This window comes from Gouania willdenowi, chromosome 9 (genome assembly GCF_900634775.1).
Source record: "Gouania willdenowi chromosome 9, fGouWil2.1, whole genome shotgun sequence".
NCBI classification, from domain to species: Eukaryota; Metazoa; Chordata; class Actinopteri; order Blenniiformes; family Gobiesocidae; genus Gouania; species Gouania willdenowi.
Window position 1 is genome coordinate 35,818,427 of NC_041052.1, and position 26,812 is coordinate 35,845,238.

At 39.5% G+C, this 26,812-nt stretch overlaps 1 protein-coding gene and 1 pseudogene across 1 annotated transcript in view; one reads left to right on the forward strand and one right to left on the reverse strand.

Moving 5' to 3' along the window:
• LOC114470111 (thyroid adenoma-associated protein homolog) overlaps positions 1 to 21,847 on the forward strand; it is a 39,818-nt gene extending 17,971 nt beyond the window's left edge. Inside the window, exons 19-31 of the mRNA XM_028458124.1 lie at positions 2,145 to 2,285; positions 2,371 to 2,475; positions 3,284 to 3,484; positions 4,687 to 4,837; positions 5,665 to 5,920; positions 11,185 to 11,421; positions 13,957 to 14,161; positions 14,992 to 15,183; positions 16,789 to 17,042; positions 17,121 to 17,294; positions 19,782 to 20,048; positions 21,217 to 21,419; positions 21,511 to 21,847. Coding sequence (XP_028313925.1) covers positions 2,145 to 2,285; positions 2,371 to 2,475; positions 3,284 to 3,484; positions 4,687 to 4,837; positions 5,665 to 5,920; positions 11,185 to 11,421; positions 13,957 to 14,161; positions 14,992 to 15,183; positions 16,789 to 17,042; positions 17,121 to 17,294; positions 19,782 to 20,048; positions 21,217 to 21,419; positions 21,511 to 21,758 — 2,634 coding nt within the window. The 3' untranslated portion in view covers positions 21,759 to 21,847. The remainder of the gene's footprint in view (positions 1 to 2,144; positions 2,286 to 2,370; positions 2,476 to 3,283; positions 3,485 to 4,686; positions 4,838 to 5,664; positions 5,921 to 11,184; positions 11,422 to 13,956; positions 14,162 to 14,991; positions 15,184 to 16,788; positions 17,043 to 17,120; positions 17,295 to 19,781; positions 20,049 to 21,216; positions 21,420 to 21,510) is intronic.
• A 3,113-nt stretch (positions 21,848 to 24,960) lies between these two features.
• LOC114470277 (cilia- and flagella-associated protein 20 pseudogene) lies at positions 24,961 to 26,014 on the reverse strand (annotated as a pseudogene).
• Positions 26,015 to 26,812: the final 798 nt, after the last annotated feature.

Genomic DNA, 26,812 nt, shown 5'->3' on the forward strand with positions numbered 1-26,812 from the left:
TAGACGGATACATAGAAGTGTTTTTACTTCATTCTTACTGTGAATTTATGAAAGTTTCTACATGAATCCTCCTTGAAAAAGATGTGTAATCAGTTAATTTGACCAAGTTTAATGAAATGAAAGACGTATAAGCAGTGCTTCATTTGTAAATCATCCCGTCTTGGAACAAATGCCGGGTGTTGTTCTGGCAGTAAGAGAGAGACAAAAATGTCAAGGAATACATTTTTTAAAAGCGTCTTTTGCTAACTAAAGGATTCATTAATATAACGCGAACAACCAATTAGCCTAATTGTTTAATAAAAGAATGATGAATCAGCGTTCAAAAAGCACGGACAATTGCCCATCTGCTGCACAAATCTGCCATGTTTTAGCAACTACAACAGCGCTAATTTAGCCACAAAGGTCACTAAACTTTCAGAACACAAAAACCCACAAATACAAAATATTTACAAACTTTTACACCCATAACATGAGGCCATAACTCCTCTAATGAATCAGCAGCACAGCAGAAAATGAAAATAATATACGTGCTTAACTTTTTTTTGTCAATTAGCAATGGAGAACTTTGTATCCTCCCAACTTTTTAACATATTTCACAGCCAAGGCCTGCCTTGCCTTTCAAAAGCCAAGAGTAGCAGCTCATCTTGAGTCCACCCTGAGGTCTCCTCATGTCCCCTGGACAGTTCTCCTCCTGTGTCCTTTCAGTTGGAGGCAGGTTCTCCTGCATTAGCATCATCGCTACAGGTGTTGCTACTCGCTATGCTAACTGCTACTGTTCCGCAATTTCCACAGAAACAAGCTTGGACTTCTAAACATCAGGCTTAGTTTCACTTATTGGCTTAAAAAAACTCTTTCAAACTAAATGTCTTTTTTTTTGGGGCCATTTTCTACCATCTTCTAAGCTGACAGAGAAAATATTTTTGCGCAAAATCACCCTTGAGCCGTAGCGTGGGGGCGTGGCTACATTCAATTTTGTGTTTACAATGAAATTTCCAGTGATTTAAACTCAATAAAAGACACAGCTGTCCAAATGTATTACTTATACAAATGTAATCAAAGCACCTAAAGGCAGAAAAGGTGTTTTTTTTTTTTTTTTAATTGAGGTGCTGGATCTAATCAAATAAGTGCCAGTCAAAATCTGGGAGGTGGCGGATCTTACTCCGGCAGGATCCGGCCCAAATGAAGTTCTGCATATAAGAGAGTATGTCAGGTGTAGCAGGTAGTGCTGTAATGCAGGGGTTCTCAACCTTGGGGTCAGAACCCTATTTGAGGTTACGAGACACTGGGAGGGGGTTGTTAGATGCCTTCAAGAAACTTGCTGTATTTTAACCTGTTTTCATCACTTTTTCTTGCCATATTTTTGCTCTTTTTAATGCATTTTTGCGACATTATTCACATTTCTGCCACTTCTCCATCAAATGTCAATGCTTTTTCTTCACATGTTTTCTACTTTCAATATATTTTTAGCACTTATAAACCCTTTCCACCACTTTTCCCACCTAATGTCTTATATGTTGACTCATTATTGTCACTTTTAACCTCTTTTCACCATATTTCATGCTTGTTTTTTACCAATTTAACCACATTCACAATTTGTCAAACCCATTATTTGCCAGTTTAAACTAATTGTTCCTACTTTTTAAATTACCCCAACCCCCCTATATTGACGTTTTTAAAAATCTCATCTCACCACGTTTTCCACCATTTTTGGTCACTTTTAACCAGTTTTATTTCTGATTACAGCAAGGATTTACATATTATGATGACTATATACTATGACACAAATAATAATAAACGTCCTGGATAACAGTAGATATTATTTGGATAAATAAATAAACGTGGTTTCACAGATTCATAGAACAATGAACCATCATTTTGCTGATTTTATGGAGGGACCCCAAAATGCTCTCCCCTTTATTCCCCCTTATAGATGGCCCTGTTTCTACATGACAGTTCTAGAATGTTCATGTCAGTGTTCAACCACCTTCAGGTACTGTGGGGGTTCCCGCTCTCTGGAACCTTTATTTTGGGGCTCACGGTGTGAAAAGGTTGAGAACCACTGCTGTAATGGATGATTCTCATCTTCCCACTCATTAGACTTCTTTAACAGTATTTTTTATCTTCATTTGTTGTTCATTTTCAAGGAAATTGGAATCTTTTTGGGTTTTGTGGTTGAAAAAATTCTCATCGGGTCCAAACAATCGACCAAGTGCCTTCTTACAAAAGAGGATCTACTGAGAGCGTCTGAAGTTTTTAAGAACATTCTTCTCAGATGTCGACACTGGGTGAGTTCATAGACAATTTAAAGGAATGAAGGATCTGAACGTCCTTTTTTGTTCAGTGTCAATGTAAAGGGTGTCTCCTCCCCAGGGGTCAATAGAAGGATGTTGCATCGGCTTCACTAAGTTCTGCGCCTCCTTACTGAGCTGCAGCGATCCAGAGATCAGGAACATTCCTGCTCAGATGCTGAAACAAGTGAGTGTCCTCCTAGCAGGGTTGGGGTCAATTACATTTTTCAGTTACAATTACGTTTTCAATTATCCATGTTCAATTAAAATTAAATTACGATTACGGTGACCAGCATTTTTTCCAATTACAATTAAGTTACAATTGTTATTTATCCTCAGAAAGTCAATTACATTTCATCACAATTATTGAGTCTGAAATAAATAACCTAATAAAAGTTAACCTTCCTCATGTGTTAGCTTTCTGTTAGCATCTCTTATGATAACTGGTCCTAAATCAGCTGTAAAATACACTAATAACAAACATCTATCAACTAATTTCTTTCGTATCTATTGGTTACCTTGTTAGGATTCCTAATCAATGAAAATATAGGTTTTAATATTTTTGGTGTGGGCGTCTGAGCCTTTTTGGTGTTGGTATACCCCTCGATTTCATTTTTTCTTAAATGGTGAAATGTGGGAAAGCTTGATATGAAACATATTTTAATAATTGTTAACTACATATGTGTAGAACTGTACATAGAACTGTGACATGGTTCCCCAGTTTTGCGTTAAATTACAATTGACCATTTTTATAGAATTTTCATGGCAATTACAAAGTGAATTATGTGAATTCAATTACAATTGAATTATGATTATCACAGCAACATATTTTTTAAATTACAATTAAAATGACACCATAATTGTCATTAATTATCAATTAGGCAATTATGAATATAACCCTGCGTCCAAGCATGTTTGTTCACATCTGTTCGGTTGATTCTGAGTCTGACAGTGCACGGTCCTGTCCTTTCTTGTCCTGTTTCCTCTCCTGTCAGGGATTGCAGGTCATCCAGTGCCCTCCTTCCACATCTGTTACCCGTCGGGCTGCCGGGTTACCCATGCTCATTCTGTGCGTGGTGTCAGCGGAGGAGGCTAGCAAAGCCAGACCTCTGTTTGCTCACAGTATCCAAACCTTACTGAAAACGGCTCGGATGCCTCTGAACGAGAACTGGGACCAAACACTGGACCTGCCACAGGTGTGCTGTCACACTCATTTTAGTTCAGGGGCCAAACACGGATACGTTTGATCTCCAGTGGGCCACAGAGGTGGGGAATCAAACAAAATCAACGGTAGTGCTACTTTGCATTTCCATGTATAAATCATATAAAACTATTTGAGCAAACGCATACATGTATACATATATATATATTTATACTGTATATAAATACACACAAATGTAAAGAAAAACAAGCATTAATAGGCTACCTATACTTGTTCACCTACCTATCAGATTCTAGTTCTTGTACTGATCTAATAAGTTTTGCTTATAACATTTTTTAATTCTTTATGTTGTTGCAACTTTGAAGTTTCATATTAAGACTGGATATCCCACAAACTGAGATGCACATGCTTTTCAAAGTAGTCCGGATTGTTCTTTCCAAAGTTCAATTCCCCCCTCAAATCATACTCTGTCTACTTGAAATAAATTGTAATACATTTTTTGGCAGCGTTCTGTAATTAGCTTCATACATAATTTGTTTTAAACTTAATCAAATCCATAAACTTACTTTTTTTAGAAAAAGGGGGTTTTATGGTCCAAAACCATGTAGTATATAAGGCACCGACAAGATTAGAAGGTGACAAATAGTGACTATATTTATTTAATTTGGGGAAGTTTTGAGTTGAAGATTGAGCAGGATTTTGGAAAAATGTGGTTTGTTTCAACAATTTGAGAGTATATAAAACTTTCATTGTGATATACAGTACAAGCATGGGTAAACAGTGAACCCCAGCAAATCTTACAGTTATTTTAGACATTTGAATAATTGTAAAGTTCTACTTGGAAATAAATCTGTTGAAATGTTAAGTTTATTATTTTGCATGGATGGCAATATTTATGTTTGGATATGATAGTTATTTAAAATGACTCCCAATTTCTGCTTAATTTCAAGAAATAGATCCTGTGAAAAGGTTTTTTTTTTTTTTGAGTATTGATAACATTCTCGAGCTTAATTTCCTTTGGAAATTTGCCAGATATTTTACGCCCTTTTGCAACCTTTCCGAGATATCCACAAAAAAATTATTTGGTAAACGCTGTTTTCTCACCTATTTTTACTTCCCCCTGCGGGTCGATTTGGATGTTTTAAAGGGCCGGATTTGGCCCCCGGGCCTTGAGTTTGACACATGTGGCTTAGTGTTTTAGCTACAAATCCAGTAATGTGAGTGTGTGTTTTCCAGGTGTGTGCAGTTCACACTCTACAGACTCTGGTGCGTGGGTCAGCTTTAGGAGTGGCCATCCTTCAATTTGCACCGGATGTTTCCGTGTTGTCTCTCACTTTGCTCAGTTCTCCCTGCTGGGCCATGAGGAACGCTGCTCTGCAACTGTACAGTAAGAACAAAGTGTTACTCTCATGCTTTTACTGTTTACTTGGTGAACAAAATGTAACCTGAAGCCTGTTTGTGTTCAAATAAATAACATCTAAAGTAACTGCTAAGGATTCAAAGTATTGAATTCACTCTGTATGTGCGTTTGTTTCTATTGGAAACAGGGGAAACCTCATTTTTGTTCATTATTCAGTCCCTCCAGGATTACGCGGCCAATTTGTGACTGTCGCGGCTTAAAACACCTGATTTTATTGCAGTTTTTTCAAAACATTAGCTGTATTTTAAGGATTTATTGTTTCCCATAAATTTGAATAAACAGTTCCAGCAAGTTGATTTTGTCTTTTTTTTTTAAATACTATGTTAAGATTTATTTATTCAGACAACTTTTCTCAGGAATTGCACTTTGATCTCTTGTTCTCTCATCCCTGTTGATGTTGGAGACAACATCATCATCATCAGAGATGAGGGAACATTTTCACTCTCCCACACCTAACTCATAATGACACATCGAAGCGATCAGCAGACGCCTCTGTGGAAAACTGACAGCTTAAACATATCCGGAGATCAATGTAAATGACCTGAAAAAAGTTGTCTGAATAAATGAAACCTTATCATATTCACATAAACGGGTCACATTGCAAATGTACCTGTTTTTTGTTCCAAAGGCAACTGAATGCCTTTGAATTCCTTCATAATAATACAGAATAGGGTTCAGATTTACAACAATTTAACAAAATAGGGATAATTTTTAGATATGGAATATTTTTCCTCCTTCAAAGGGGGGTGCTACAGTAAAAGTTTGATATGCACTGACCTAGATCAACATTCCAGGTTCGTTGTGTTCTCGAATGCTTGGCCAGCGATCCAGCGGTGAGGAGGGAGGCTCCGCCCAGCACGCCATGTCCCCCGCTGCTTTTTTCTTCCACTATGCTGCGCTTCACTCTTTCCTCCTGGCCGAGCTGAGGGAAGCAGCAGAAGACCTCGGTGGTTCCTCCACTGAAGCCATGTCCCACCTTGGCCGCCCGTCGCTCTACCCCATCCTCACTCTGCTGGCTCAGCTCCAGCCTGGTGTTGAAGACTCCACAGGGTGAGTGGGACTCTTTTCTCTTTTAGATGCATGTTTATTATTTATTCTCACTTTTAATTTTGTTTACACATTTTACAGCCTAGAGGCCTGTATTATGAAGCTGGATTTCCTCTTATTGCACTAACTTCCAGGATTTATTTGTGCTGGTTAATTTCTTATGGGGCTAAATCACCATGATAATTTAGGCTGAACACCTAACCAGGTCGGGACCAGATTATGAAGTGAAGATCTGACCGAGTACAAAAATGAAACAATGCGCTCTCATCCCACTGTGTGTGTGATAAATGGAAGAAGACTACTTGAATAGAAACATGTGTGTGCTGTAAATAAGTGAAACTGTTCAGAGCGCTGTCCGTTTATCATCCCATGGATATAATAATCTCACGCTTTTAGGCATTAACAATGTCGGCAGCTTCCTGCCTGTGTTCCTTCCTTCCTGCTTTTTCTGCAGCAACATTGTAGTTTTTGGTTTGAATTATGGATTTTAATTCTTCATATTTTTAAAGAATGAATCCTCAATTGCAAGTTGCTCTACTCATTTTTCTGTGTTTGTGACTGTTTTTGATGCTGGAATCTCTACTAATGTCACTGGAGCATGCCTCTAGCCTGGCAGACATCACCTGTTTTAAGTTAATCTGTTTATATCTTGCTTTGTTGTATAGGGGCTTTCAGACAGACAATGTTTAGTTAGATTAAGTTTGTTAAAGGCGATTTTCAGATCCTTTTCTCCCCCTCCTTCCCCGCTGCTCTCTTGCCCTGCCTCCAAACTTTCCAAAGACCCTCCCTCAGAGGAGCTAACAAGCTAACATTAGTTCGACAGAAACATCACAGTAATATAACATGCTCTGTTAAAAGCATATTACTGCAGTGCTTCTCTCTTTCAATGTGCAAACACCTCAGCAGCAGTAACAACACAGTGTCACTTACAGCAGCCCACAGCAGGCTGCTGTGCGCGCATGAACAACACATGCACCAGAGTTCTCTTGTAACAATTACAAATCAAACATAATGTAAATAAAGCAGCAGTAATTACCTTTCAAACAGAAAAGTTGCTAATTCAATGTAAGGCAAGATGGCGTCACGGATGGCTGCTGTGGTGTGTTGGTGCGCACTTTTTTGTCTTGTTTTTGTCATAAAATCCGCAACTGGCTGCTCTTATTCCAGAGAAGAGCTCTTGAACGTCAGGGCAGCAATCCCCAAAGATTTATTTCCCACTTTCATCGCTTCCTCTGTGGATTTACTGGACATTTTACTCAAAGGTGCGCTCACCTTTGCTCACGCAGTGAAGCCCCGGAGGAGAGGAAAAAGAGCTGGTGCGCTTGTGCGCCTCCGCCAGCGCGGCCGACGCGCACCGTTACCGGGGATATTCCTCTCTAACGTGCGCTCACTGTGTAACAAAGTGGACGAACTCCAGCTGCTGTTGGGTAGAAACAGAGACTTCTCCTCATCTTCTGTTCTGTGCTTCACGGAAACGTGGCTGTGTGGAGCGGTACCGGACTCTGCACTGCAGTTGGCCGGCTTCCAACTTCACAGAGCGGACCGAGACGCGGAGCTCACCGGGAAGAGAAAAGGTGGAGGAATCTGCTTTTATGTGAACAGCAACTGGTGTAACGACGTGACAGTGATCCTTCAGCACTGCTCTCCTCACCTGGAATCCTTTATTATCAACAGCAAACCCTTCTATTCTCCCCGTGAGTTCGCTTCATTCATCCTGGTTGGTGTGTACATCCCACCGTCAGCTGATGTGTGCGAGGCACAGCGCACACTCGCCGACCAGATCCTGTGCATGGAGCGGACCTACCCGGACTCTTTTATCATTGTGCTTGGTGACTTTAATAAAGGGGACCTCTCACACCAGCTCCCCAAATATAGACAATTAATTAAATGTCCGACCAGAGAGGAGAAGACACTGGATCACTGTTACACCACACTAAGCAGTGCTTATCACGCCGTTTCCCGTGCTGCACTGGGCCTATCGGACCATTTGATGGTTCACCTGATTCCTTCATACAGACAGAGGCTGAAGCTCTGTAAACCTGTGGTGAAGGAATCTAAACAGTGGATCAGTGAAGCAGTGGAGAAACTCCAGGAGTGTTTGGACTGTACTGACTGGGATGTTTTCAGGTCTGCGAACAGTTCTCTGGAGTTTACAGACGCTGTGACATCCTACATCAGCTTCTGTGAGGACAGCTGCATTCCATCAAAGACCAGGGTGAGTTACAACAATGACAAACCCTGGTTCACAGCGAAGCTCAGTGGGCTGAGGGCAGACAAAGAGGTCGCTTTCAGGAGTGGAGACAGAGCCAGGTACAGAGAGTCGAAGTACACGTTTGGAAAGGAGGTGAGAAAAGCCAAACGTTTGTACTCAGAGAAGTTACAACATCAGTTCTCTGCGAATGACTCGGCTTCTGTCTGGAGAGGGCTCAGGCAAATTACAAACTACAAGCCCAGAGCCCCTGCTGCTGCTAACGACCTCTGCCTGGCCAACAGTCTGAATAACTTCTATTGTAGATTTGACAGACAATGGGACAGACCTGACTCCAACCCCCCCCCCCCCCCGCACACCTCTGACCAGCCTCACTCCAACACCTTCACCCCCCACATCAAAGCTACAGTTTCACCCCAGCTGCTTACAGAGGCTCTCGCCCCTATCTTCCCCCCCCTCCTCCCCCCCTCCTACAGAGACACCTTTCTCCATCAAAGAGAGAGATGTAAATAGACTTTTCAGGAGACAAAACCCCCGTAAGGCTTGTGGACCGGACTCTGTCTCTCCTTCCACCTTAAAGCACTGTGCTGATCAGCTGTCTCCAGTGTTCACAGACATTTTTAACACCTCACTGGAGACATGCACCGTACCAGCCTGTTTTAAGGCCTCCACCATCGTTCCTGTCCCTAAAAAGCTGAGGATCACAGGACTTAATGACTACAGACCCGTCGCTCTGACATCTGTGGTCATGAAGTCCTTTGAACGCCTCATGCTCTCCCACATCAAGGACATCACCGACCCCCACCTGGACCCCCTGCAGTTTGCCTATAGATCCAACAGGTCTGTAGACGATGCTGTACACCTGGCTCTCCACTTCATCCTCCAGCACCTGGACTCCCCAGGCTCCTACGCCAGGATCCTGTTTGTGGACTTCAGCTCTGCTTTCAACACTATAATCCCAGCTCTCCTTCAGGACAAGCTTTCCCAGCTGAACGTGCCAGACTCCACCTGCAGGTGGATCACAGACTTCCTGTCTGACAGGAAGCAGCACGTGAAGCTGGGAAAAACCATCTCTGCCCCCCGGACCATCAGCACTGGATCTCCTCAGGGCTGTGTTCTTTCTCCTCTGCTCTTCTCCCTATACACCAACAGCTGCACCTCCTCTCACCAGTCGATCAAACTCCTGAAGTTTGCAGACGACACGACCATCATCGGTCTCATCTCTGATGGAGACGAGTCTGACTACAGGTGGGAGACAGACCGGCTGGTGTCCTGGTGCAGCCAGAACAACCTGGAGCTCAACGCTTAAAGACAGTGGAGATGATAGCAGACTTCAGGAAGAACCCAGCCCCCCTCACCCCCTCACCCTGGGAGACTCTACAGTGAGCTCTGTGGAGTACTTCTGCTTCCTGGGGACCATCATCACTCAGGACCTCAAGTGGGAGCTGAACATCAGCTCCCTTATCAAAAAAGCTCAGCAGAGGATGTACTTCCTGCGGCAGCTGAAGAAGTTCAGTCTGCCAACAAAGATGATGGTGAACTTCTACAGCTCCATCATCCAGTCCATCCTCTGCTCCTCCATCACCATCTGGTACGCTGCAGCTACGGCCAAGGACAAGGCCAGACTGCAGCGTATCATCCACTCTGCAGAGAAGGTCATCGGCTGCAATCTGCCCTCCCTCCAGGACCTGTACGCCTCCAGGATTTTGAGGCGTGCAGGAAAGATTGTGGCTGACCCCTCCCACCCCGGTCATAAACTGTTTCAATCTCTCCCTTCTGGAAGGAGGTTTTGGTCCATCAGGACCAGGACCTCCAGACACAAAAACAGCTTCTTTCCCTCTGCCACCATTCACATGAACACACCCCAAGTCACCCACTGACCCCCAGTTTTCTTAACATAATCAAGAAAGAAAATATATTTGAAAAAACAAAAATATGTATATAACATATATTTAATTTAATTAATTTATATTTACATATGTGTTATTTGCTAAATAAAACAAAGTTCCACGTTTTCGGATATCTATTAAGAATAAAGCTTGACACACACCGTTTATTATTACTAACTTTGAGTTGTTTAATGCACATGCATGCAAGTGTTTAGTTTTGTGCTAAAGTGAACATAATTGATTTTAGTGTTAGAAGGATTTTATTTACGTTTGAAGAATATATTTTAAATTGTTTTGTACAAAAAAATATTTTTTTGTTTGACAAATAATCGTTTAAATAATCGTAATTTCAATTATGGCTAAAATAATCATAATTATTGTTTTTTCTATAATCAAGTAGCCCTACTGTATATACTTATCCAGTGTCATAATACAGGCCCAGAAAGTTCACCAACAGCTCTCATAAGATCCAACCTCGAACAAATGCTGAAAGGGGTTTTTAACAATAATTTAAAGCAGAACTAAGTAACTTGTAGCGCTCCCCCTAAATGTCGGTTTTGGTTATGTCACCATCGTAAACACTCTGCACCCCCCGCTGCCTGCCCCACCCCACAGCTACATGCACACCTTTGCTCTCCCAAGACGGTAGCAACTGATCACTGAAAAATCCTAATACAACAGTGACACTAAGGGTGCTTTCACACATATAGTCCCATGTGACCATGTGAACAGTGTGAGGAAGAGACAAGTAAAATAAATGAATGATGTGGGAGTAATACGGAAGGGAGTGTGTGTGATGTTTGTTTGTTTGTTTGTGTGCTGACAAAGCGACTCTGAAGATGGATGGATGGATATTTGTGTGTGTGCTGCCTGATGGAGTGCTGGGTTGCGAGTGTGTCTGCATTCCTGTGGCCTCGACGACAGTGTGTTTGTATTGGGCTGCCATAAAGCAGTATCTCTTGCCACCTGGTCGGAGACAGGAAAGTTGCAAGTGCTGTTTTTTGTCCAGAGACAGCAGGGAGAGATGAAAGACCCCCCAATCACCCCATAAACTCTTGTATTACCCTCACAGGGACTATGAAAAGGATTTATTAAGGTGAAAAAGTTACTTAGTTCTGCTTTAAGTTCCCTCTGATGATGCACGTCTTCCATTTTTCCCATTTTGTCAGAACTCTGTCGGACTTTCTGCCTTCGTTACTCCAGCTAGCTGCCAGTCCAGTTTTCAGTGTGAGAGTGATGGCCTCCAAAGCCCTGGTTGCCATAGCGCCCCCTTCACAATACATGAGTATCCTCCTTCAGCTCTGCGCTCAGCTGCCAGTCCAAGAGGAACGCTGCTTCCACAACCGGCTCCACGGACTGCTGCTGCAGATCAGAGCTGTGCTGGAGAGAGCTGTCAGCTCTAACAGGTGAGACGTCAGTGTCAGGATCAATTACAATTGTAATTCTGTAATTGATAATCATTTTATAATTGTAATGGGGAAAAATATGTTGCTGTTGTAATCGTAATTGAATTGTAATTAAGTTCAGATGTTTTACTTTTAATTAGCAATAACATTTTATAAAAAGCTGTCAATTACAATTTAATTAAACACAAAACTGGGGAACCATGTTACAGTTCTATGGTTAACATACTTTTTGCTATATTAAAATACCTTTAGAGTTATGTTGGCATTTTTTGGGTTAGGTGGAGGTAGGGCTGGGCGATATGGCCTTTTATAAATACCGCGATATTTTTAGGCCATGTCACGATACACGATATATATCTCGATATTTTGCATTACCCTTGAATTAACACTTTGATGCACAAAATCACACCAGTATGATGATTCTATATGTCTACATTAAAACATTCTTGATCATACTGCATTAATATATGCCAATTTTAAACTTTCATGCAAAAAAGGGGATATCACAACTAAGTCAAAGTTGACATAACTGTATTTATTAAACAGTGAGTGGCTCAAACATAAAATTGTCAACAGAAAGTGCACGTTCTGTGCAAAATTTAAAAAAAAAAAAAAAAAAAAAAAAGTCCGCGAGTTTAACGGTATGGTCATTTTCAACACCGCACAGACTACAAGCTGCGATATATCGAGTATATTCGATATATCGCCCAGCCCTAGGTGGAGGAATAGTTTGGTTAGGTAGGATAAAAGTAACGAAAGACACTGATTCATGCTAATGACAGGTGTCATGTCATAATAATAATAACAGCGTAATGTCAGCCTTAATGTATAAAACTTCAAGTAACGTGTTACCCAATATTTTCATTGATTAGGAAGCCTAACAAGGTAACCAAGAGATGAAAAATAAATCAGATGATATATAATATATCTTAGTGTAATTTACAGCTGATTTAAGACATGGGTCAAAACTGACCTGTTATCTTTAGAGATGCTAACACAAGAGGAAGGTTAAGTTTTATGGGGTTATTTATTAAAGGCTCAGTAATTGTGATTAACTCACTCAGTGCCATTGATGAGATAACTCGTCATTTGCATTTTTCCACGGGGATTGCTATAATACACCCTGGTGGAGGTCCCTCATCAATATCTAAGCTGTGGGGTGTTGTAGTGACCAACTGAAGAAGGTGGCAGTACACCTTTAGATGAGAGATTAGCCACTGATGCTACCATTAGCTGGGGAGGAGAAGCAGGAACGAGTTAGATTATGGAATATTACAGAACATGTGTGGACCTGAGTGGATTATTGATAATGTTGAAATGGTGAGATAAAACCATCAACTAACAGGGCTAAAGGGGTCATCACTGCGTGTTGGGGGGGTACAAAATACCCCCAGCCTGTGAGCCAGATTGCAAAATAATAGGTGACACGTAGGAGGTAGCAGTGCACCTTTGGATGAGAGATCATCCATGCTCAGCAGAGCTCAGAGGGAGAGGAGGAAAGGAGTTTACGAGACAGAAAATGGCACTACGTACGAGGGTTGAAAATTTCCCAGCAGCGCACAGCAGCGCACTCTCGACCAGAGCATGTGTGGAACTTATGGATAGTGTGGCGATGGTGAGATAAAACGATTAAAAGAACGGGGAACGCAGTGACACTCTGCATGTCCGGGAGGAAGAGGAAGTTGCGTGTGTGAAGACTGAAGGGAGAGAAAGTTGGAGGAACGCCAAAATACAGTAAGAAATCAATTCAACTCTGACCCAGATAGATAAATAATAACAGTTTTGCCATCAAAAGCCTGGTGTCAGTGTTTTTTTTATGTTTTATATAAGGAAAAAATGTTCAGATGTTAGAGTTGTCACTAAAGCAAAAAAAAAAAATAGCTTTAAAGTCCTGATAGGGTTTTTTTTTTTAGAAAAAGGCTTTTTTCTCAGCTTTTTGCTCTGAAACTGAAGATTTGTGTAAAACTTGCTCTATTCAACAGCTGATTACAAAAGAACGAAACGAGCCAGAAACAAATTCTTTTTTTTTGTTGATGAAAGTAGAGGCTTCAATCTGTCAGATTTCAGATAGTCATAGTAGAAAATATTCTGTTTAAAAACTGAATGAGTTAATTGTAATTGACTTTCAGGGGGAAAATAATAATTGTAATTTATTTGCAATTGGGAAAAAAATGCCGGTCAGCAACACAATAGAATAGCACACAGTAAAAACAAAATAAATACCAACATTGGATAATACTGCAAATATACAACTGTGGGACAGACATAAATAAAAATACAATTAAAAAACAAACAAAACAAAACTACAAAACCACGGCATAAAAAAAATACACAACAAATGTACAAATGACAAATGAAGGAATATGGGTGGGGGGATAGTTATTAAGTTAAACAGCGGTGTTGAACAGTCTGATGGCAGTGGGAACAAAGGAATGCCTAATGTGCTCTGTCTTGCACCGTGGTGACCATTGTAATTGAAAACGTAATTGTGATTACCTTCTAACTTCTCCACTCCTCCTGTGCTTTCACTGTTAGATCTGCTGTGGAGGATCTGTCTGAGGTGCTGAGCAGAGTGCAGGCCTCTCTGTGGTTGGCGTCTGAAGCTCAGCGCTGCCCCCTAGTGAGGGCCGCCTACCTCCAGGTGGTCGTGTGTTTACGTAGCGTCTGCTGTCAGACGTTCCTGTTGAAGCTCAGTGAAACACTGATGCTGGACTTACTGAAACCTAACATATCGTTTCAGGTTTGTGACATTACAACATGAACATAGAACACTCTTTGCTCTCTTAAGGAGCCGCTTTTTCTTCTAGATGCTTTTCATAAAGGCACAGATTGGTGCTGAGCTACAAGTACATACTAGTAATTCAGTTCAATTCAACTTTATCTATATAGCGCCAATTACAACAAAAGTCATCTCAAAGTTCTTAATAATAATAATAATAATAATAATTATAATAATAATAATTTAATAAATATTTATTTTGTTTTGGTTGGGTAAATTATCTTTGAATTGTTTAATTACTTTGGTATAAAACACTTGTATTTTTGTAATTTTGTATATTTTTCTCTACTTTTGTGTATTTTTTGAACATTTTGTTTGTTTTTGTTGTGATTTTGTGTGTTTTTGGAATTATTTACTGTATTCTTGTTCTTTTGATAAATTTTTGCAGTCATTTTGTGTTTTTTTTGCCATTTTTATATTTTTCTGTAATTTTTTGTGTATTCGATTCGTAGTCGCCTTGTGGTTTTAGAGCACATTTGTGTATTTTTACTGTTGTTTTGTGTATTGTTCTATCATTTTGTGTGTGTATTCTTTTGTTTGATTTTTGGAGTTAATTTGTGTGTTTTCCCTGTCACCTCGTGTGTGTTATTGTCATCAGAAATCCACCATAAAATATTTCAGTTTTTCAAGCATTCCTACAGGTATAAACTGTCAAAAATTATCCTGACCATATACAAACCTGATCATTATCATAAACCAGTGTTGAAAACTAGGCATTTACCTGTGCATGGTTATCAAGCTCCAGCACGCTGACGCAGAGGCTTAATTGGATGTTTTTGATGCCTTCACAGATTGGACTATCATCCTTCCATCAACAAGCCATTGGTTTTCTATGTGCTGACTCACAGTGGGCTTATAAAATGTGGAACAGCTTCTCAGCAGCACACCCTGACCTCCGGCTCTCAATGGTCTCCTGGGTGCTGGATGGAAAGTCTGAGCTGAAGAAGAATGACCTAAGGGAAGTGATCCAAAGGGCTCTGGAGGTAACCTTTAACAGTCAAATACTTTTAATCGTAGTTGATCTTTATATGGCTCAATGCTGAGACGTCTGTGTAGCTGCGGTTTCGATTCTGCTGCATCATAGTGTGTCGATATTCTTTTATACTCAACGATAACATGGACTTTAATGTAGTTATATACAGTAAGTGAGGGCTCCATGTTATCAACATTCATGTTAGCGTTTAGAATAATGACCAACCTGTGTATGGATACAGAAACGAACAAAGGGTTTGGTCTTTTTGTGTGGTTTTGTACGTTTTTAAGAGTTATTTTTGTGTGTTTTTGTTGACCATTTGTGTCTTTTTGATCTTGTTTTGTGTCTTTGTAGAGTTTTTTTGGAGCAATTTTTTGTTTTTTTTTGTTGACATGTCATTTTAAATATGTTTTGTGTTTTTTTTAAGTTGTATTTCTTTGTTTTTGGAGTTATTTTTTGTATTCTCTAACCCTTTTAGTATCATTCCAACTTCTTGAATTACAATTATTGAGATTTATTTTGGGGGCCGCACAACATTAGTCAGATGGTCGCATGTAGCCCCTAGGCCACCATTCACCCAAGTCTGGTATAAATGATTTATTGTTCAGCTATGTCTTTAGAGTAGTACTGATAAGATGAGACACGCTAGCTCAGTGTTTCTCCAATGGGGGTACGCAATGGCACTACAGGGGGTACTTGAGACAGAGAGAAAGGGAGAGAGGAAAATTAACAAATGAAAGCATTAAAAACATGGGGTTTTATGTTTATTTTTTGTTAAAAATTATAATCATACTGAATATTACCAGCAACTCACAAAACGACAACAAAAACACACAAAATGAGAGAAAAATATACTGAATAATAAAAAGAACAAACAACACAATACACAAAATGACTCCAAAAACACACGCACAGAGGGAAAAATACTTACTATTACCAGCAAACACACAAAACGACAACAAAGACACTAAATGAGAGAAAAATACACAAGATCACTACAAAACACACAAAAATAACAGAGAAACAGCCAAACGACACCAAAAACACACTGAGAGAGAATAATTTAGATAACACCAACAACAACACACACAGATGACAACAAAAACGCAAGATAAGAGAAAAAAAAAAAAAATTACTGAATAATAAAAAGAATAGACAAACAACAAAATACACAAAATGACACCAAAAACACACAAAATGACAAAAAACACACACAGTTATGATAGAAATGATCTTAATTAGAACAAGAACAGATGAAACAAGGATCAGTCTTGATACCACATCAGGATCGAGATGACTAGAAATGATAAAAACTATAAAAATAAATCTATTCAGGAAGAACTAAATACTATTTCATTCACTTATTTACAAAATGAGATTCTTTAAAATGTGTGTTATCACTCATTCATTCCATCATTATGCTCTATAGTTGTTTTTTTACAGAATTCTGAGCAAAATGTTGTAGTTGGGAAAAGGGGGCACTTGGATTCAAAAGTTAGAGAAAAGGGGGTACTAGAGTTTGAGAACCACTGATGTATTCTTTATGTAGCGCACTCCGTTTGCTGCCTTGTTCTCGTGTGTGTGTTGATTTGTGGCTGATGTTTTCTCTCTCCAGTCCAACCTGAGGGAAGCGTTGTTGTGCTACAGTGTGGCCGACCGCACAACTTACCTCTCGGCCCTGATCGAAGTGATGACTGGAGCTGATTCCGCTTCATCCCACTGTCTTTTCCGCGTTTCCTCACTGGATGAGGCCGATCTGGTCCTGGATATGTTGTTTCAGGACCTGGAAGTCCAAAGAGGTGGTCCAGAATTTCTGTCTCAGTCTTTAATAGTGGCCAGTCTTTTGCTTTCCCAGCGCCCCGACTCCAGGTATGTGCATGTTTTTTTGTCATTTGGCCTTCTTAGTGTGTACAATTGTGAGAAACTTTCCAATCTTTGGCCAATCAGACTAAAAATGGCCCAGTACCAGCGGCTGTGCAGTGTCATGGAGCAGCAGAGGGTCTCCGACTCTCCTGAGGTGCTGAGGATGGCGTGTGCTGAAGCTCTGTGTGTGGCTGGACTTTCTTTGATGGACTTTCATAACCTGAGAGATGACAGCTATCAGCCCTCAGTCATCACAAGGTCTGTTCATGTTCTCTGATAAACATGAAGTAAACATAGTGACCAGGGTTGGGGTCAATTACAATTACATCTTACAAGTAACTTACAAGTTAATGAAATGAATATGGTGCAAAATAATGCATTTTGTGAGGCATAGATCTTCTAATAAGGACATTTCAAAGAGTTTAGACCACATTTGTAAAAACAGTGGAGGATCCCTTTAAACTGTCATTAAGTGTTAAATTATAACACCTTTTCGCTAAATTATGACACTTTTGGAGCTATGTTGGCATTTCTTGGGTTGGGTGGAAGGATCGAGTGGAATTCGGTAGGGTTAGGGGTAGTGTTGTGCTAGTTACTGAAAAAAAGTAACTAGTTACCGTTACTAGTTGCTTCATCCACAAAGTAACTCAGTTACTATTTGGATTACTTACACCAAAAAGTAATGCGTTACTGGAAAAAGTAACTTTTGAGTTACTAAGAATTAAAGAATGTATTATTTACTTTGGGTCATTTGTGTCCATACAGCTTCATATCAGTGCTGTAATTATATAATAATCCACTGTTGATCAACTGCTATGAAACAACCATAAATGATGTGCATATAAAGCAAAATTAAAACAGTAATTTTTCAGCCTTAGCACAGTAATGTAAAGTAAGCTGTGCATATTCCAGATGCAACTTCTGCTGTTGAAAATGCTTATAAAAATAAATGTGGAAAAACTAATTCACAGCATTTTTCTCAGCTACACAATGCTAAACATATCAGGCTAACGAGCTGCTGTTAGCAGTGACTCAGCAGTAGCGACAGACTTCTTATTTACAACAACATACCGTGCAATAGTTTGGCTGAAGTGTCCCTGGATAACAGTCACAGTCCCTTAAAATCAAGCCACAGCGTTAGCTTAGCTTCATGGATGCATCTTTTGGAGACAAAAATATTGCGCGTATATCCACTCTGAGAAGCTCGTCCTGCTCTCGCTTTGACTCGCCATGATTGGCGCACGTGATGTAAACACAAACACGCTGACAATGCTTCTTCTTCTACTGTTTTACCATGTTTGGCACAGCATCCCGCAAAAATATGTAGCGCCACTGTAAACAGGAAGTACACTGCTGCTAGCAAAGTAGTGGACAAACGCACCATATTGTAACGGTAACGGCGTTATTTCTTTAGAAATATATTGCGTTACAGTACAAGTTACTGTCAAAAGTGACGTTGGGGGTCACAAGTAGCGCGTTACCGCCCAACACTGGTTAGGGGTTAGTAATGAAGGGTTTGGGGTTAGGGTTACAAACAACACTTAATGACAGCCTTCATGATATCTTATTCATGGTAATGACAGGTGCTTTTAAGTAGTGTTACCGATTATTTTTTCCCTGAAAGTCAATTATAATTATGTTCTCAGTTATTAAAGTTCAATTAAAATTAATCCCAATTACTGAGCATTTAATAAATAAGCCCATAAAACTTTTAGCATCTTACTTTCTTTTAGCATCTCTTAAGATAACGGGTCCATTTGACTCATGTCTTAAATCAGCTGCAAAATACAATTTCTCATTTGTTTCTCATCTCTTAGTTACTTTGTTAGGCCTCATAATCAATTAAATATTGGTGTTAATATTTTTGGTGTGGGTGTCTAAGCCTTTTTTCTCTTAGTATAGCTGTCACAGCAAATTTGCGGTCGCCCTCATTTGGAAACATGATTTGTGCTCTGGTTGAATGATGATGTCCAGTCAAAGCATGATGATTTTATAAAAAATTTTATTATAAACTAAATGAAAAAGAGTACAAAAAAAGGTCTTCCATCCTGTAGGAAGGGCAAGCGGCCAGCAACTAACTGGAAAGTTCCACAGCTTAAACTTTATACAGATAGAGAAAAATCCCACCCTGATGAGAGGAAAAGGAGGGGGTCAGATGCTCCAACAGTGGTGTGTGTGTGCGTGTGCGTGTGCGTGTGTGTATCTGCATGTGAGTCCACATGTGAGTTTGAGTTTGTCTTGGTCAGATGCAGCTTATTTGTGTGCGTAGGTGAAAGAATGTGAGTCGGCCATCTAAACCCTGTGAAAGGCATAAAACAAGAATCACATCTTATTATACGTAGGCACTGTTACAGAGCTCTGTTTATCAGAGCTTTGGTATGAGACCTTCAGCAGAGACTGTTTGTTGCTGGCACTGTGAATACAGCACAATCTGTCTGTACTGCGGGTAATCTAATCTAACATGACTTGGCAAAGGAGCAACGTCTCTGCATTATATCGTTGTACTTTTGAACAGTCATTGTGTATGAACACATGACAAATTGTACACGTGAACACACATTTGATGATATGATGATTAATATAATAATTGCCATAACAATTGCCCTATATTTATATATTTCAATGATAAAATGATTACAACAGCAATTATATTTTTAAAATTCCAATTATCCCATAACTGTAATTAATTACCAATTACGCAATTATAATTGAGGCCAGACCTGATGGTGACTCTCTGTGCTTTAGAATGATTGACACAGGACTGTTTCTGCTGCAAGACCAAAGCCAGGAGGTGCGGACGAAAGCGGCTTGTTTTACGTCCCTAATCCACCACCGAAGAAGAGGAGAGAGCCAGGACAGGGTCTACCTGATGCACGTCAACCAGGCTCTGCCGACACTAATGGGACTCCTGTTGGAGGAATGTTGGGATCCTAAGGGCTCGCTGGAGGTGCTTCTGCGTTACCTTCCTCCATCTGACCTCAGAGCGCTTCTAAAGGAGGCGTCAGCAGTGAGGTACACATCATTCAACCACACAGCTAGGGCTGTCCCAGTCCGATAATGATGTCAGAAATGAGCTCGATATCGGCAATAACAAAAATCAGATCAGATTTTTTTTCTGACAAAACTAAATACTGACAGTAAAAGAAATAACTGAAGTGAACTTGAATTGTTATTTTGCCCTTTAAAAAATATAATTAGTTTTTAGGTTATTTTTCAGAATCTTTTTATTTGTTTTGTAAAATTGTAGAATATTCTTATGTTTAAACATATTCTTATGTTTAAACTTTAAACATAAGAATATTCTACAATTTTACAAAACAAATAAAAAGATTCTGAAAAATAACCTAAAAACTAATTATATTTTTTAACGGGCAAAATAACAATTCAAGTTCACTTCCGTTATTTCTTTTACTGTCAGTATTTAGTTTTGTCAGAAAAAAAATCTGATCTGATTTTTGTTGTTGCCGATATTGAGCTCATTTCCGACATCATTATCACTTTAAACTTTAAAGTGTAAGTACACCCCCAGGTCTTTGCTGATATCGGATCGGATTGGTATCGTATCGGCAATTACTCAAGGCTGATAGATTGGTGTCGGGACACCCCTATGTACAAACTAGTGTTGGGAACCTCTGGGTACCTCACGATACGCGATACAAAACTCACGATAACGATTATCTTACGATATGACGATACTGCGATTATCGATATAATGGTCAGAAATCAATCTACAATAATCTATGTCAAAATACAATTTTTATTTTACATCTCTGAAAGACAGTAAATTGAAAAAGTGTCCTATGAACAGTGACACTATTTTAGTGCAACATTTCTGTGAATGTGTCAACATACCAATGTAAACGAATAAGTTTCTTGTATAGTGCTTTATGTAAACAAAAAATAGGGTCTTTCTTACCAGTGACACCATTATAGTGCAATATTACAGTAAACAATATATTGGTTCCTTCAACAAACAGTGACAAAATTTCTGTGAAGACGTACCTGCACATTTTAGTGAAAAAGCAGAAAAGGTTTTGAAAGAAAAAAAAAATCGATACTTGGCAGGAGCATATCGATAATCGGAAATATATCGCTGTATCGAGATATTGTCACACTCCTAGTACAAACAACACGAGTGGCCTCTGCTGTGTGGTATAAAACTGGTGCTTCTCTTACTCAGGTGTTCCAGTCTCTACGAGCAGGACGAGGCCAACGTGTTTGCAGAACCTTCAGCGATGGCGACACTGGTGCTGCCTCACCTGCTGCAGATGGTGGAGAAATACTCCCAGTCTTCTGATCTCACACAGAGCCTGAACACGTGGGCGGAGCTAAGTGTCTCAGGGCTGATGGATGGCATCTCAGTCTGCCAAAGGCTGCTTTCAGGTACAGATACCACTGGTGCATGTCAGTGTTTCAGGTTTTATTTCCAGTTTGTAGTTGAGCTGTAAAGGTTATTGATAGTTTTCTTTTCCAGCCGAGACGTTTACCCCCACGTGGCTGACTCTCCTCACCGACCCACGCTTCCACAGCACCGTGTGCAGCCTGATCACCAAGACGGCCTTCCTGCTGCGACTAATGAGCACATGGGATGAAAGCAAACATCTCTGTGATCGTGTATCCACACACACTGCTTTACAGGAAGTGTGTGTTCTGCTCAGTGAAAGAGGTGTCCACTGTCCTTCTGCCCTCACAGCTGCTGTGTCTGCAGAGCTGCCTCAGTGACACAACGGGATTGTTTTTATTCAGATACTTGGCCGATGCTGAGGAGAGGGTGAACATTAACTTGTAACTCTGCAGAAGCCTGATAACGATCCTGGTCATTTCAATCAGGTGTGTTCTGCTGCTGGTGTATAAATGTGTGAATGGGTTTGGTCCAGAATACATCAGTGAGATGTTAGTCAGGTATGAAACCAGCAGGTCTCTCAGATCTATGGACACAAGTCAGATAGTGGAGCCTAGAGCTCACACTAAACATGGTGATGCTGCTTTTAGTTGTTATGCTGCAAAAAAGTGGAACAAACTGCAGCAGAGCTGAAGTCAGCATCCAATGGGAACATTTTTAAATCAAAGTTAAAAGCTCTATTTTTCTCTACTGCATATGATTGAGAGAGAGATTTTTGGTCATGTTGTTATTGATGTAATGTATTTGTTGATAATTTTAAAGGTTTTTACTGCTGATTTTTAGGCCGTTGAATGGTTTCTGATGCACTTTTTGATCACGTAAAGCACATTGAGTTGCCTTGTGTATGAAATGCGCTATACAAATAAATTTGCCTTGCCTTATTAATCCCACAAAGGGGACATTTGCAGAGTTTCAGCAGCAGATAAACGAAACGGCATAATAAAAAATGAAAAAAGGAAGATACATACACACATGGGCCTGTACACAGTACAGCGATAAACAACATTGCACAATAAAAAAAACAGAAGATATAGGTACATACACATACCATCGATTTGGAGTCATTTTAATGCTAATACTTTAGATAATGCTAAAATATATTTTCCAACTATAGTTAACATCATTAAGGGACAACTTTTAATTTAAAAAAATTATTTACCGTTAATTGCCATGGAAAGATTCAAACTTTGAAAATTCACAGAGTTTTGCAACCCTTGTAGACATGTTTTGTTTTTTCATTGTATTATTTTGATTTGATGCTATATATTTATGTTTGGATATGATACAGTTGTTTAAAATTAATCTTATTTTCCAGTTATTTCTAATAAATACAGATAATTGCCATGAAAAGTTTATATTTTTCAATATTCCCCAAAGTTCAGAGCTCAAGTTCCCATTGAAACTTTTCAGCCCTTTTGCTACCCTATACCTGCAAGGTTATCTACACATGTATACACTTTTGTTTTGCTGGAAGTAACAAAATCAGTAAATCCACATCATGGATGTTCTTTAGGTGGTAGAAGCTGTTTTTGTGATGGATTTGATCTGGCTGCTGAGTGTAAGGTCTGAGTCAATCAGAACACCCAGGTTTAGGACTTGGTCTTCAGCTTTTAAAGATGGAGACTGAAGGTCCTCGCTGACAGCAGTCCCCGTTTACCTGTTACCAAAGTCAATCACCTCCATCTTGTCATGGTTTAGTTCAGTGTTTATTAAATGGGGGTAAGCAATGGCACAACAGGGGATACTTGAAAGAGAGAGAGAGTGAAAAATGACCAAATAAAGTGTCTCTGTCCCACCCCAGACGTGAGATGACTGAAAATGATAAAAACTATTAAAAAAATATATATTCAGGAACCACTAAATCTGTTTTTTAACCTTTAGGTTGGGACCCCATGTGGGGTGGCCTGAAAGTTAAATAGGGTCGCCTGAAATTTCTGAAAATGTAAAAGATTTAAGCGATGTTTTAATCATTGCTCTTTTTAAAGAAAATGAAAAAAAAAATAAAACGCATTCTTAAACAACTGTATTTCTATAGTTAAATGCTAAAATGCAGTACAAAAAAAATGTCTTCTTTGGCCACTCGAGGTTAGTCTTACAGAGGTCAATGTGTAATTTGTGTCAATGCATGGAGGCTCCTGACTGCTACTCTATTTATATTCTAGTTTCCAATGTTGTCACGCTGTTTTAAAAATATTTTTCACGTACTCCTGTGACAATTTGCATACTCCACTTTGGGAACCTTAAAGATAGAGGACTCTGAATTGAGTCATCTCATAATGTTCTGTCTTGTTTACTTCTCTTTATTGAACAGGTTCAGAGTCATCTCTCAACACGCCGCTCTCCTCGTCTCTGTATGGACATCACTTTATCAGATACCAATATATGACAGGTTCTGCTGGAGATTTCTTCAAAGGGAGTTTTTTTTTCTCCCCAATGTCGCTGATGCGTGTTCATGTGTGGAATTCTTGGCTTGATTATTTTTGTAATTAGCGCTATATAAGTAAAGTTGAATGAATTAAATTCACTCCTATGGGCAATCTAGAGACTCCAAATAACCTAACAGTAATGTTTTTGGATTGTGGGAGTAAACGAGAGTACCTGGAGAAAACCCACACAAGCAAGATTTAAGATTTTTATTTGTCACATACTTGCATAAAGATGTTTAGTGAAATGTAAGGACTGTCCCACAAGGCCTTGCAACAACAAGCACTCAATTTATTAATACACATAAATACAGCAAAATAGAACACAACAGAAGATAAAATGGAGTTGTTTGAATGCATGAGACATAAAAATACAGAATAAAATACTGTAAACAGTGCAAAGTGTAAGTGTGTAAAGTATGCAAAGTGCAAAGTGAAACATTTCAAAAATCTATTTTAATTTTTCAGAAACTCCAGCCGATCCCACATTTGGTCCCGACCCCAAGGTTGAAAAACACTGATTTAGTGCCTTTTAAATAGATTTTTTTTTTAATAATTTTTGTCATTTCTGGTAATTTTTTCGCTTAGTGACCAAGACTGACATTTTTTTTCCCTCTCTCTCTCTTTTTCTCTCTCTCAAGTACCCCCTATAGTGCTATTGCTTACCCCTAGGAATATATGTACCACCATTTGAGAACCCCTGGACTAGTAAATCTTGCTCTAATGCAACACGGCAAAGAAATGGCCTGACAACAATATCTCAGCCTCAAACACAATACAGCAGAGAAAACTGTAAAAAATACCGAAATATGTTCAGATTCATAGTCAAAACATGGACTAGGTGTTCAGCAACAAGACAATGATAAATGGACTTGATTTATATAGTGCTTGTATGCCTACACTGAGGAGTCCCAAAGCGCTTTATAATATCTACTCATTCACCCATTCGCACACCAATGGGACAGAGCTGCCATGCAAGGCACTGGTCAACCACTGGGAGCAACTTAGGGTTCAGTGTCTTGCCCAAAGACACTTCGACGCATAGACAGGTATAGACTGGGATCAAACCCCAACCTCTTGATCAGAAGATACCACCTGAGCCACGGTCGTGATAAATCACATCAGAAATTTGGACGCCTTATTCTTGAAATGTCCACCTGAAAAGAAGGACATTTCTGCACTTATCTGATCATCTGTTGTATTTAGATCTCGAGACGAGGTCTAAATGGAAAAGATAAATTAATAAAAATCACAAAATTCTTTGGTAAGCACCACCACACACAAGGAGAAAAAAGTTCCACAGGCTTTTACTTCTTTGCCTTTTTGCTCTTAGTCTTTACTATAACTGGTGGTGGTGGTGGGTAGAGTTTGAATTCAGGTGGCAGGTCATCCTCTTCGTACTGCCTGTCTGAGAAATAAACCCTTCGAATGCGGCAGTTTGCATGAATCGTCACTCGTATGGTCTCGATGTAAACGGTGCCATAAGCCCTCCTTGTGAATTCTGACAGGTTGAAGTTAATCTTGTTCCAGCCTTCATCCAGTCTCATTGGCATGGTGCAGATGAACGGCTTTACTCGCGTCTGGGTCTGATAGTTACTCGCCCGAAATCGTCGGGGAATATCTTTGTCATCTAACACTTCCACTTCGAAGGTAAAATACTTGCTCATGTTCTTAATTAGCATGACAAAGCATGGAAGCTTGATCCCCAGGGACTTTCTTGGGTCGACTGGACACGTGATGTAGGTTGTGTTTACATTGTCTCCTTCCACCTCCACCACCAAAGAGTTTATGTCATTGTCCGTCAATGTCCTGATTAGACCGTTCTTCGCCATCATGTCCCATATCTGAAGTGGTTTACTGCCAACGCTGTACAGAATGGACAGAAATCCATTTTGAAAGGCTTCTCTAAACATATTGAAGATGAGTCACGGACGGCCTTAACTACAGAGCTGGATTTCCGTAAAACTTCCTCCAACCAGGGTAGTAACAATAACCCAAGGTAACTCCGTTACCAAGACACCTATGGCTGCTGGTTCCTTTGAAGACTGGTTGATGATGTCACTGGTTCTCTTCAGCAGCCAATCAGATTCAAGGCCAGTAACTATGATGTCACGAGTTCCATTCAACCAGTACAGAATAAGAATTACGGTAGATGATTTGATTTTCCTGAAGAAAAAGCAAATGAGGATGCTATGACTTCATCCACCAATCAGGAGCTTGCATTTCTCTCTGCAAGCTTCTTGTGACGTACGGATGGGCCCTGGTGCAACACATCAATTCAATCCTATCTAATTCTAACTCTAATTGTTTCTGAACATAACTATGTGCTTTTCTGCATATATGTTCACTGACCATCCTACACATCTGGAACAAGGGTTGGGGTCAATCATAATTGTATTTGAAAAAGTCTGTTGCTGTTATAATTGTAATTGAATTGTAATTAAGTTCAGATAACTGACATTGTCATGGACATTCTATAAAAACTGTCACTTATAATTTAATCAAATGCAAACCTGTGGAACCAGGTTACAGTTATATTGCTTACACATGTCATTAGCAATTATTAAAATATGTTTCAGATTTTTTAAGTTTACCTGTCAGTTCTCTTGAGGATCATTTAAAAAAAATTAAATCTAGGGTTATACTGACAGAAAAAAGGCTCAGACACCCAAACCAATAACATTAATACCAGTATTTACCAGTATTTGTGAGATGTTTCTCATCTCTTGTTACCTAACAAGGTAACAAGAGATGAGAAACAAATTCGTTTGTATTTTACAGTTGATTTAAGACAATAGTCAAAACTGACCCGTTATCATAAGAGATGCTAACAGAAAGCTAACACAACACAAGAGGAGAATTAAGTTTTATGTTTTTTTTATTATTAAAGGCTCAGTATTTGTAATTAATTGTAATTGAACTTCAGTAATTGATAAAGTAAATATAATTGA